This window comes from Linepithema humile, chromosome 6 (genome assembly GCF_040581485.1).
Source record: "Linepithema humile isolate Giens D197 chromosome 6, Lhum_UNIL_v1.0, whole genome shotgun sequence".
NCBI classification, from domain to species: domain Eukaryota; kingdom Metazoa; phylum Arthropoda; class Insecta; order Hymenoptera; family Formicidae; genus Linepithema; species Linepithema humile.
This window is the reverse complement of record NC_090133.1, coordinates 23161297-23174880: the sequence shown is the minus strand read 5'-3', so window position 1 is coordinate 23174880 and position 13584 is coordinate 23161297. Positions and strand designations below refer to the sequence as shown.

Genomic DNA, 13584 nt, shown 5'->3' with positions numbered 1-13584 from the left:
TCAGTAAAAGTAGCGAGTAATAAGTTTTAAATTTAAATTTTACTCAAGTTTACTTGAGATAAATTAAGGAATATAATTGTATTATTCATCTAAGCCTCTAAAGCTTTGTTATATTATATTGTGATCGGGGGCGTTGCGACCGTCAGAAGTGCCCCTACGCTGGAAGTGGTTCGGGCGCACCAAGCGCTAAGCAAAAAAAAAACGCCACGCCACCACGCGGTTTTTACACACTTCAAAAATTATCGGGGTCTATTACAATTTTGCGCCCCTCCAAATTTTGCTACGCTGAAGCGTATATTGCGTACTATATTGCAACGCCCCCGTATATACATATAGAACCTTTAGACAATCAATAAAGAATAAAACTTTTATACAATTTATATCAATCTTGAGAATATAAAATTTTTCATATTATTTTTAGCTCTATCTTAATAATATTGAAAACAAATTGATGTCACTCACCAATACAACGCGCCACCAATACACTCACTAATACAACAGTAGGGTTGTCATTCCCTCGATCCGTGCAAAGTTTATCTGTAAAATACAAAAGTATATACAAATTATAGCATTTAAAATAATTAACATTTAAAAAAATATTTATTGTGCACATTAAACGTTCAATTTGACTTTCAAACAAAAATTTAATAAAATAATTATAAAAAAAATTGAATTGTTTGAAATAATAATATGTTAAAAAATCTAATTTCCAAAAGCTTTTGTTAAAAAACATCCCGCGACTCTCGCATAATTCGAAATTACTGACGGCCGTCAATGCTGACCATTCGGATGAAGAGCGTTGCGCGAGGAGCCACGAGATGGCCGAGTCGCCGGGACGAAGTTGCGGCGTCGCGACGCCCGGCGCCCCGGCATCCACCGGCGCCCGGCGGTGGTAGTTGCGTCGGCGTCGCCGTCGTCGTTGCGCGACGTCGCCTTCGTCACAGGCAGCCGGCTCTCGGGCACGGGGCTCCGACCGTGCTGGGCCCGTAGGGTGGAGGGCGTCCGGTGACTAAGCAGCGACGCAGCGGGGGCGAGGGTGGCAGTCGTGCCGGGCACGCGGGCGGGGGTAGGAGGGGTGCAACGAACCCTCTCGCCTCGGCTCGAGTCTACGGAGCACGGAGTTGTGCTCGAATCATGGCGACACCCGACCCCGTAGACCCGGCCACCCTAGAGATTAAGACCCGTAGCATAGAACAGACACTGCTCCCGCTAGTCAAGCAGGTAAGACGTTGTTTCCGGCGTGAAAACGCCACGACCGGGATTTCCGTTCGTGCACCGGTGGCGCGCCGTCTCTTTTCTATCTATCTCTTTCTGTCTGCATCCTCTCTATCACAGTCTCTTTCTCTCTCTTTCTCTTTCGCTACATCTCCGTCTGTCTCGCGGCCGTTCCGTTCCTCTCGTGCGACGTCTCGCGTACCCGGCGCATCCGCCCTCTTAACAGATTGAGATCATTTTCCAACCCTTCAAGTTGTCCCCGGAATCATTCTTACTCGCTATTCCAGTCACGCGTGTGAACGCTACACGTCTCGATGGATATCGTACGATCGAGCGAGCACGAGACGCTACGTGCGTGTATGTGCGTGCAGCGACGCCGGCGAAGCGTCGGGACGCGCAGCGCCGCGCGCGACGGAGAGCGCGATGACGTCGGAGTGAGACGGCAAGATGGGTGCACGTACACCGTGTAGGCGTGAGAGAGATGAAGGAGAATAAGCCGAGAAAAAGCGAGATCGAGCGGAGAACTCGAGCGGGGACGGTGACACGACGCATCGCGTTCCGATGACGCCGCTTTGGACCTAGAAATAGCGCGATTCCCACGCTTTTGCTCCGATCGCGTGCTCGACGCGTTAGTCCCGTGGATCATTTTCATCTTCCACTTTTCTCGCGATGTCTCAAGTCCCGGCAGACAAATAGATAACCCTCGCATATTAAATATATTCGGATTTCGGAATGCCATCACGCAATTTGACAATCTGACATCAACATGCGTTTAACACGTTCAACGTTTAACCTGCCGCGAACACGCGTCTCGTACGGATATTTCGGTAATTCACCGTCTCTGTTGCTCCCTTTCCTTCTCTCTCTCTTTCTCTCTCTCTCTCTCTCTTTCTCTCTGTCTCGCACTTCTCTTTTTCTTCCACATTGCTCACTTTGGCTCTCTCGTGGCGCACGCTCACCTTACGCTTGTCGGCACCGACATCCGGCATTTTCGTGGAATTACGTCGAATTTACGCTGCACCCTCGTTGCATAATCACTGACACGTGCGCGATACACGCGCGTGAGCCACATACATAGATCCGCGGCTCACGGGTCAAAGGCCTCCAAACGACCGTTCACGATTAAAGATAATTTGATACTCGGAAAAAATGTATGACATGCAAAGCTAAGAGTTCTAAAACTTCTTGCTTTGTTGTTTCATTTTTCTAAAGAAACTCAATTAATCAAATTTTCATTCAGCAATATGCAATATACATTATAATTCAACTATTCACTTTTATTTGCACAAAATTTGTATTGATACTTGCTTTGTATTTACTATTTTTTAATCAAACTGTACCATCTAAAGTTTTTATTTTGCGATTAAACAGCATACTAATTTATTCTAATATTCATGCAAAGATTTTTATATTAACTGGAGATTTTATCATTTACACGAGTCAAATAAATGCGAGTGCATCTTTTGATAAAGGCAAATTTCACGAATGCACAGTGCACCGCCGCATGCAATAGATTGCACATAATGTACATACATACATATATATATATGCACGTATATATGGATAATCAACTCGAATGTTGAAATCATGAACATTCAATAAACGACGTGTGCTTCACTTTGCACTACATTGAAACTTGTTCCATTATTCGATAAAACTCATTACAGCGAATTGTCATTAAAGTGTCGGCGAGATGTGTCGCCCAAATGTGAAATTAACTGTCGGACATCAGATGAGAATTCGTGATATAATTATGATGCATCATTACACTTTAAAAGATAAAAAAAGGCTTTCTTAATTTAAAAAGAAATGTTTTTTTTTACCTCTGAAGAAGAGTTCGTAATTGCGCTTCAAAGATAACACGAAATATTCGCGACATAATTGTCTCTCCCGACGACAAACGTATCCTTCCAGCATAAAAAAAGATCTTTGGAAAGCTTGAAAAACCACACCTAGTTCCGTGATTAATCACGTCAAATAGCGACCGGTCTAATTCACGCCTCACAGAAGGCCGTCAAAGCGAATCGTGTCTAAAAAAAAAAGGGATTACGTGGCCGGTTCCATCGCCGTCACGTTTCCGGAGACTACACCTCGCGCGGCGAGAAACGATCCGTTCGATCTAGCTACTATGCTTGCGGCGAAAGAGAAAATAAACGAAACGGTGGAAACAACAGGCCATAGTATGAGAGTAGAAGCTCTTTCTCTCTTCATATTGTTCCCATCAAGTTCCACTTAATTTAACAATTGCCGATCCAGCATTTCGCGCCAATTTCCAACCAACTAGTTTAAAGACGTATCGCGGTGATGCTGCTAAAAAGGGGGCTAAAAAGAAGGACCGATAAAAAGTAGTTAGTAGCTTTACAAACACATACATCGATTGAACGATAATTATTATCGATAATACGAGCACGCGTGGCGTGACAATACCAAGTGGGGTGAGAGGGGGAGGGGGAGAAGAGGAGGGGGTAGAAAGAAGAACGGAAAGGAAATAGACGGTGGTTATTTCGAGAGAATGGAAGAGGGGTGGCCGATCGCTGCTCGTGGCCGACCTTCGTGTCGTGTTTATCGATATTTCTGGCGGCGTGGCAGCGTGCGCATACGTGCCACACATGTACAAACGTGCACATGTGGTAGCGGCTCTATGTGTGTGAGAACCCTCTTAGGTTAGGAGGGCGTGCAGTACGACAGAGTGGCTTGGTTGGTGCACGGAGGACGATCGTTACGAGCTGCAGCCACTTGTTAGAGCTCCGTCTAACCGCCCCCCTTTCCGTGTGGAGTCTTCCTTTTCCTTCTTCTTCTTCTTCTTCTTTTCGCCTCCTCCGTCACTTCTACTTTTTTTCACTCTTATTAACACTTTACCGTTTTAGGCTTCACAAAGCACCGAGTCCGTTTTTTTTTATTGAAACCATTTTCGTCACGATTTTTCCTCGCGCCGGATTTTCTATTGACCATCGCTACTGCTCGCAGCTTTGCAAACATTTGCGTTCTTCGCACACTTTATCCGCTGTCTTTCACATATGTGACGTTGCAGATCGCCTGCGGCTGCACTTTAGCAAGAAAAAATTGTCATGTTTCTAGAAAACATAAATTTCTTCAAAAGTTTTTCGATTATGAAAGAAAAAGATGTGATGAACTATTCGCATCTTTTTTCGCGCACACGCGAGTCTCTTGGACAACTGCGTCGTGATCAAATCCAAGGCTGATCCTATTGATCACAATACCCTCTTTTCATAAGGTAACAATCGTATTCCAAAGCCATCACGCTGTCGGAGTAATTTCATTCGGTATTACTGTGGAACGCTTCGATTGAGTTTGTTCATCAAAGTAATATTCTGATTAAATCAGCCTACTTACATTAGTAAGTTTCTCGTTGAACTTGTTCCATCCTTCAAATGCACAAATCAAGTTCACAATTCATAAAGCAAGATATATATGTATAAACGTACAAAATATATATATTGAAGAAAATTATCGAAATTGTAATATTTCTTTACAAATAGATTTTTCAAGTTTACTAATAATAAAAAAAAAAAAAATAAAACTTAACCAATAATGATACCAAAAATTTCAAGATGGTCTTGCGTAATTAAATATTAATCAGTATAATTGCTTATGCGGCACTGCCGAGATATCCTGTATAGCTCAAACAAAATTGAACGCATGTTAATTTGGCTGTCGCTATCATCGTCGCAACAATAGCACATGTTTCACGTCAAAGAGTGAACAACTTTCATTAGACTGCGTCCGCAAAGAGAGTTAAATCACGCTTCAAACGTTGCGCGTAACAGCAGTACGCTGAAAATATCTACACCTCGCATGCCAGCCAGAATTACATGTCCATTTCTATTCGTTTTATTCATATTCGTCTTCGCGTTTGTATCTCTTGTGGTATTTCCATCACTTTTTCTCTCTCTCGTATTCACTGCGAAGTTCTCTAGCCGCATCTAAATACAACGGACATATATTGGCCATTATCGACGGTAGAAACGACAATGGCGAACGACGGACAAACCATCACGTAGGAAGACTCACTCGAGAACGGCATTCTTGGACGTTTCAATTAACCCCAATCTGACCTGAAACTGCCCCTTACTGGCGCGTTACTGGCTGATAACCGCAGACAAGTGTGATTGAGTCGCAAGTTCTAACGTTTAACTGTTTCCTCCATTCTAGAAGTTGCACATTCAGGATATAAAGTTTCTCAAGAGTTATTTCCCGAGTTCGATTTGTAATTTTAAATTTATCATTTTGTGAAATCATTGTAATATCAGCTAGTCAACGGCTGCGCAAATAGACGAATGTTAAGTTTGATTAGCATTTTAATCGTTTCCACTTCAGCAATTTTATATGTAGGATTGAAAGTTTCTTCAAGAATATTCCCGTGCTTGATTCTCGTCGAAAGTAAAACAGTAATCGATTTTGAGAAATTTATTATTTCGTGAAATTTTCGTCCGCGACTTCCGCGTAATCTTAGCTAGTTGAGCGTCGTGCAAACACGCGGCGTTTTAGATCGCGACGTTGAACCGTAATGACAAAACTTTCTCTGCGCTATATACTTCGCGCACAACTCTATGAAACTTTACTTACTGCGAAAATATTATAGCGAGTTGATATAAATCCGGTAAATTAAGAATTTAACATTAGATTATGCTTCACGTTATTTGAAGAAAATTTTAAAAAGACAATTTGAAAGATACGTATCCAGTCGTGATGCGACAATAACAAACTGCGGTGTTTTCGTTTTCGTTAACATCATAAATAATCCTTCCAGTCAAAACGATGAAGTGGATAAATGAATAATGTGTATATTCGCATGATGAAAGTACTCGCAACAATGAATTTTACAGAAACAGTGACAGTTACGCTATCACTCAACGAGTCTTTTCACACAACTCAAAACTATTTCGATATAACTCGCATCTCACATATGATACATATTTTGATCTTTTTCAAGATCTTTTGTTCGATTTTTTTTTTATACGACGAGTAAACGAATTGTTATCCGGCGTACCGTCATTTGCGCCGACGAGCGGTATTCGCCGAGTAAAGTTGTATACGACGATAAGATTTCTTATTTAAAGACAAACCAAATACACCCAAAACCATTCTATTAATATTGACTGTTGGTCTATCGGACGGCAACCGTCTGACCTGGTCGATCAGCGGAATCTTTGACCACTTCCAGTTTAAAAAAAATGAGTAGGTCCGTATTATATAAAATTAATCGATATATATATATGTCGTTCAAATCTTTTTCATCCCGCAGGAAGGCTTTTTTATACCGATAATCGAGTGTAAAAGATTGATAAGCCGATATTAACCGCGTTCAAACCGCGATTCAGATCGCTATCAGCCGGTCGGATAATCCCATTAGAAATTATTCAATTTTGAAAAGCTGGCGTAAAAAATTCGATCGTGTCGCTATTAGCGTCGGCTAGTAATAATCACGCTATTTTAACTTTAGCGATTTTCAATGCACACATAAAAAATTGCATCTAAATCGACAAAAGATTAAATCTACATTTCTAAAATTTTCAGTTGCTGCTGAATTATATTTAGTAATTGTCAGATAAGTTTATAATCGGTTTTGCCATTTTATTTTAACACTTCATTAATAATCGAGCTGCTTAATGCTTAATCGAGATGCATTTCATACACGCTGACCGAAAATCTTGTATCGATACTTCCGGCATAAATAATTTGACGAAAATACGTAAAACGTGAACGTTTCTTACTGCGAAGAAATAATCACTGCTGAGACTCGACAAAAGACGAGAAGTAGAGACATTCCAAATACCTTTAAAACACACAAATAGCGAAACTTTTCACAATAGCCAGCGACAGAAAGGGAGCAGCCATTTTGTCGGAAAATTTCACCACCTGCCTGCGATTTTCGCTTGACCTCCAAGTAGAGATCGATAGAAACGTCACTACATTCTCGGCGTCTTCGCATTGTGCAGACTTCGTTCTATTATAGTCAGAAGGAGAAGAATAGAGACGACGACGCGAATCCAAAGTACGGGATAAATGATCTGGGGGAAAGATATGCAGCGAGCACTGAAAGGTTTTTGATGAAATCGAAAAGTGGCTGAGGAAAAATAGTCAACACGCAAGATAGACATTTGCGACGTAAAAATCAAATGTATTCGATTATCAATTAAAGTTGTTTTGAAATCATGTGCAATTATATTTATATCATATAGTATTATATTTCTTGCGACAGAAAAAAATATTATATGTACTTACGCAAATCCATATTTTAGCACAGCTAATTAGTAACGATTGTAACGCGAACGTCTACCGTTTGTTGCATTCTCCGTGTTATTTTCGATAAAAGTAAAATACACTAAAATCACTTATCGGCAAAAAAGTACATATATTCAAAGTGTCAATGAAAAAAAAATGAATATCCATAGATTTTTTTAACAGGACACAAAGAAAAATAGAAAGAGAGAACGTATCTAAAGTAGCGAGACATAAATAGAAAATATTAAATCTTTTTATAGAGATTATTAATGAGAAAAGAACACGCAGCATATATGATGCAATGATTAATGAACATAGTAATATTTATTGTCATTGGCATTGGTAAAGACAGTTTTTACGCTTGTAGCGTCTTGCTTCGTACAATACCCGGTTCGCCCTTTGACCTTTTCTATTCACGTAATTAACTTTCAGGAATATTCTCTTTCTCTTGATTTCTACCTTCTACCTATATGTCTCTGAACATTGTACATTATACTGTCGATAATACATAAAACGACATGGCATTTACGCCTGTGATGCTACATTCGTACTGAATTAAATTTAGTTTATTATATAAAGAAAGAAAACTCAGCAGTAGAAAGTGAAACTGCAGACTGCAGATTGGAAATACGTGAGAAAGATATAGAGAAAATCCATCGAAATAATATAAAATCATAATCAACAAAAAAAAACGAATGTTTAGAAAACAGCTATTTCCATCAGCTTCCTAATTATAGTTTTATAACACACAGACGGATAGATAAAGGAAATGAAAAATGCAGAAAGGAAAAAGATGTAATCTAAAAAAATTTCATAAATAAAATTTCGAAATTTTAACTAGTGTTAAAAAGTTTAATAATAATCTCAGAATTTAACACTTTTCTTTATTATCTATGGCATAGCAACATGTTTCACTCGAGTTTTCCAACGGTTAAAGATAATTCACGAATAAAGAATCCTTCGCAAAAGTACTCTACACATGAAGTTAGCTTCCTCTGACGTCGAGATAAACGTGGAACGAATGCAACATATACGACCTTTGTCAAGCAATTGTGTACTTGTCCAAACGACCAAGTAAAGTTACTGAGTCAGAGAAAAAAGAGAACACACACACATTCACATCATGAAGACGTGAGAAACTATAAAGTTGTCCTAAGAATCATACTTATTTTCTCGACTCAATTAATTCTTCAATAAATTTCAAATTAAATGGTAGAAAATTTTGTTAAATTATAAAAAATCTCCGATAATTTGTATCAAGTCTCTCCTCGCATTTCTTGCCATTTTTTATTTCTCTTGCCGACCTTGCGACGTAACTTATAGGTATTCATTTCCAGTCAATAACAGAATGTTGTCACGAGAAACATTTTCCTGGTCAAAGCACACGTAATTCTGATAATCAACCTAAAAAATGTAGACGTATCTTTGCCCCAGAGTATTACTCGATAAGAACGAGCTCGTGAGAAACGCCTCAGGCATTAAACATAATATTTACGGAAAGAGGATCGACCCAGTTGCGACGACAAAGTGAAATTGAAACTGCGAAGAGCTAAGAGGCGAGGCGCTGGCGCGAGAAAAATGCGAGCGTTTTCCAGAACAAAGTAATGCGGCGACGTACAACGAGAAGTAAAACGAAATAAAGAAGAAAAATGAAAACAAGCACGCTTAACGAGAAAAAAAACAACTATACCTCGCTATTTTAATTTCAAGATACTTCCGCATGCTTGTGCTTATTTTGCAGAACAGTACCACACTTGTGCTGAAATTAATACCGATTAGCACGATAATTGTGATTTGACGGACGCGTTACGCGATGAGCACGCGGCAAAAATCACCGATAACACTTCCGTCATCGCGGCCGTTATCACGGCATATCGAGATGTCATCGTTCAATCTAGATCTAAAAGCGAGCAGACCACCCGCGGCTTTCAGCGCGCATCAGCCGCGGAACACAACAAAAGCGCGAGTCGCACTTGACAGCAAGCGCAACAAAGTCCTCCCGCGCCGGATGAGATGCGTTGACCATACAAATGTCAAACAAGAAAAATGCCAGACTCGACTCAAAAGTGGGTCGAGACGACAAAGAAAACGGAGGCGAGGCCTCCGGCACGTTTTTCCGATAGCTTTTATCCGCGCGCGCCGGTTGCGTCGGTCGGTTTCGTTGACAGCAGCGTCGTTTGGTATTCAATCCTCCTGATATAATATGCCAAACGTCGCGCGCTTCGCCCTGAGATGGGGGAGGTCGAACAATTGATCCTACTCGCGAGTTATCGTAGTACTCGTTTTTTTTTTTTTTTTTTTTTTTTTGCAAAAGTCAACTCTCACGTGCATTTTTCTTTCGCACGTAATTTCCTCAAAATTCTGATACATTTGTTGAGGCTAGATTCAGAGCATAAAAAGCTACGAAAAATCATTCTTCTTTCCTAAATAACAGACCTATGCAGAGCGGTGTAATCTTGAAGAGCAAACGATGATCAGCTTTGTCTCGCGAAACGACGACGGAAATAGCTATCGCTCGCCGGAAGGGCAATCAGAGTCTGGATTTCGAAGAAATATCGTTTCTTTCCTCAGGCATCCTCGATTGTATCCAAACACTTTCGTGAACGTCTCGAACGTCTGTAGTTTTTATATTTAAAGATTAAAAACTGTAGTGTGCGCGTGCGGCCGAGTGTGAGCGGGCGGAGATCGATGTTTCTCATTGAACGGGAATGTATGTTTTAGGCACTTCTTCGGCGGAAGAAACGAAATTGAGTTTCGTACATAAGTATAATGGGCTCATCGATGGTAAGTCTTTAATAGGCAGTGTCGAAAGTACCTGCGGCTACCTGAATGTCATGTGTTTTTATCCTTAGAGTTTACACATAGATTACTAGCGATGTGAACGACTGATTGTTCTATGTAAATAGAGCAAAAACTAGAGAGCAAAGACATGATCCTTCGAGTTTGCAAATGGACATTGTATTGTTATCTGTTTGTTTTTCCGTAGAGGCTTTACATGATCGGCTATAAGCATGATATTTACTCTACAGTCCTGTCTGCGCGACGTTCGCGTATTAAAAAAAACAACTGGTCATCTTCATAGATAGCTAAGCATAATTATGACAGAAGTGTAATTATTTGCAATTTTTTCTTCAAATTTCCATGCGAATATATTATCGTTATATTAGATAAACTAGCTCAGTCTCGATAACGATCGGACGTCTATTTATACGCTTCTTCATCGTCGTTGTCATCTTCCTCATTCACAATTCACGCTCATTTATCTTAATAAACCTTTGCAAACATACAGATATGGATTTAAAAAAGCATCATCTAGTTAAAGTTATTCGTAGTAGTAACAAAATTGAATCTCCTTATTTTTCTCCACAAAATGTGTTTGAGCTTTCATAGCTAATAAAATCTCGGATTCCAGAAACTATGTTATTGCCAATCATTAGAAAAATAGCTCCTGATATTTCAATCTTACTCCGAACAGCTGTTCGTTTGACAGAGATGCGTAAAATGGTACCTTCGATCGTAACTTTGCCGCGGGTGTTTTCCTTCGACACACAAAATATGTACCGCATCTGACATGCTTGTAGTGAGTAAAAGAGCTCCATAAATAGGGATATTATCTCTTGTACGCTAGCTAATAACGCGAAGCTTGGAATGATGAATGATTCCAAAATTTATATGCAACAGATTTTGTTTACCGTAAAAAAAAAACACTGTAGTAACAGTCCAATTAATTAAAATTAATATAAAATAAATCAAAATAAAATAAATCAAAATAATATAAAATGTGATATGTAAAATAATGAAGTAATATTCTCCGTTCAAAATTTCGAAATATTTCAAATGTATCAGTATATGTGTGTAGATATATAAATTTAAATATCATTTTTTTTCAAAATTTTAATTAATCAAATATTTAAAAATTTTTTTTTTATTCTCTCCATAATAAAGATAAAATTAGGTTGCTCTTGCCTCGCATCTTTTCTCTTTGAAATTTTTTCAGTAGCTGACTAATCTGTTGCGATTCCAGGCTTTCTTTACGAACGTCCATAAAATATGTGCTGAGTCTGATGCATCTGCGGGACGCAGAAGATCCCGTAGAAATGAAACCCATTCAACGGACGAAGCAAGATCTTCCAGATCAATGCAGGATGAAATGGACTGGCTTTTATCTACGTTCTTAAGATCAAACGAGTCTTATCAAATTATAAGGATTCCCAGATATCAGTTCTTCCTGAATAAAACCTATACATATATTATAACGAAACTTTCTCTTGGGACCAACACGTAACTTGGAATCGATCCAGTTTGGAACATCGCCAAAGCGGCGCCTTAATTAAAAAATCAAATAAGAATTGATAGAAAGATTTCTTTTTTTTTGAAAACTTATTTCGTTGTGTTTCACAACATGTATCACTACGTTGCAATATAATAAACGGCATGCCATTCTTATAAATACATAGTCATTCTCATAAATGCATAGGAATTCTGATGAAATCGATTGATTAAAAAATTGATTAAAAAGAATCCCAATATTTCTAGTAAAATAAAATATATAACTGTATGAAAGCTCAAATTTTACGTGAGATAAAGAACAATAAAATGAAAAGTAAATTAATTTAGCGAATCGCTAATTGACCATTACAAAATAATTGCAATTTCAATTCTAAAGGCTTAATTTACCGATAGTTTACAATGCCTTTCGCAGGTTTTGCCGCTTCTCGCTAAAGGAAGTGCAACTTCCTTTCGCTTTTGTCCATGCTATGTGTTTTTTGTCTCCAACTTACTCCGAACAACATTTATCGTGGATACAAAAGACACGGAGATGCTTGCGCGACTTTCCAAACGCTGCGAACTTTGTTCTCGAGAAACCGGAATTCAACGACAGGGGTTGATAGAGAGCCTTTAAACGCGACTTGGAGCAACTTGAGGGGAAAAGAAGAAGGGAGGAGGCCGGGTAGAAGCCCAAGAACGTTAATTTATCGAAATCCTCGACGGCCAATATGTCAGCATTTCGGTTTCGGAGATCCGCACGAAGAAGAGTCGTTCGAACGCGAACACTAAGTCGGCCATATGAAATTCCTCGTTCAGCTTTCTCGCGACACTGCGGTATTACGATTTTAGGGTAGTACCTAGGTATCGGGAACACGCGGTAAAAGAGGCTCGGGAAGCCATTCGCAGCAGATGGGTGTAAGATATGTATCCGCTGTAACCCGAACTCGGTAAATAGACTCCATAAATATCGCGCCGCCCGTCCTACGCGTATCTATTCCGTAATACGTTGCAATCTTATTTACTCGTTCCTCGTACACGATAATATCGTAGGAGGAGATCGTGTTTGAAATACACACTTTGCGCGAAGAGAGCTTATTTCACGAGCGCTTCGTCGAAATTTTCGCTCTAGCGTGTATCATTTCAAAGGCCTTCCCATCGCTCACCTCCACCCTTATCTTATAATCTGTGGCTTTTATCCTTACGCTCGAGCATGCCACGCACTGTTTCGTATTGTTGCTTTTGCGCCGCGTCACGTTGATACACATTCCTTTCAGAAAAGAGGCGGGCCGTAGCATCTACTTTGCGTACATGATATACGGTAGTGTTTTATCGTATATTATAGCGTACATCGTGTATGATTATTACTATACTTTGTGAATTTTCGAAACAAACGCAATTATAATATAAACTAATTTTATAGTAAATGGGCTCTGATAATAAATAAATTGATAATCTAAATTACATTTATAATTTTGTTACTCAGAAAAGCGCGAGGATATCCGTGTTAGCGCGTGGATATGTACTTTCAACTATATGTACTGTCACGCACGTAGATACATCGTCGACAAAGTACACAACTTAAATTTACATTCGAGCTGAGTCTTTCAGGCATTCAAATATTTAGGCCGGCAAACACGAGAACTATACGTACATCCCAGATAAAAGCCGATTTTGTTCTTATTTTATCCCGTATTACTTATGCAATAAAGCGTTTTTTTTTTTATTCACAATGAAGAAGTTGAAAAAAAATAAATATTTTCAGGCGAATCTTTTCTTTCGTAGCGCCATTCGGCACAAGTTTTTTTAACCGTGAGTTTATCGCAAATATATATGACAGTCACGTTGTTCCTTCTT

At 39.4% G+C, this 13584-nt stretch overlaps 1 protein-coding gene and 2 long non-coding RNA genes across 5 annotated transcripts in view; 2 read left to right on the top strand and 1 right to left on the bottom strand.

The window, feature by feature from the left end:
* LOC137000384 (uncharacterized) overlaps window positions 1-978 on the bottom strand; it is a 145700-nt gene extending 144722 nt beyond the window's left edge. The window contains exons 1-2 of the long non-coding RNA XR_010890636.1: window positions 783-978; window positions 463-537 (exon numbers count right to left, since the gene is read on the bottom strand). This is a non-coding gene — a long non-coding RNA (uncharacterized lncRNA). The remainder of the gene's footprint in view (window positions 1-462; window positions 538-782) is intronic.
* A 107-nt stretch (window positions 979-1085) lies between these two features.
* Window positions 1086-13584, top strand: part of alpha-Catr (alpha-catenin related) — a 59742-nt gene continuing 47243 nt past the window's right edge. For all 3 annotated transcript variants that reach the window (XR_010890635.1, XM_012368277.2, XM_067356705.1), the window contains exon 1: window positions 1086-1221. Coding sequence is in view for 2 of the 3 variants with exons in the window: in XM_012368277.2 (XP_012223700.1) it covers window positions 1135-1221 (87 nt within the window). In the remaining variant the exon portion in view is untranslated. The remainder of the gene's footprint in view (window positions 1222-13584) is intronic.
* LOC137000386 (uncharacterized) lies at window positions 1608-12151 on the top strand. The gene is made up of 2 exons (XR_010890638.1): window positions 1608-2042; window positions 11486-12151. It is a non-coding gene; the product is annotated as an uncharacterized lncRNA (long non-coding RNA).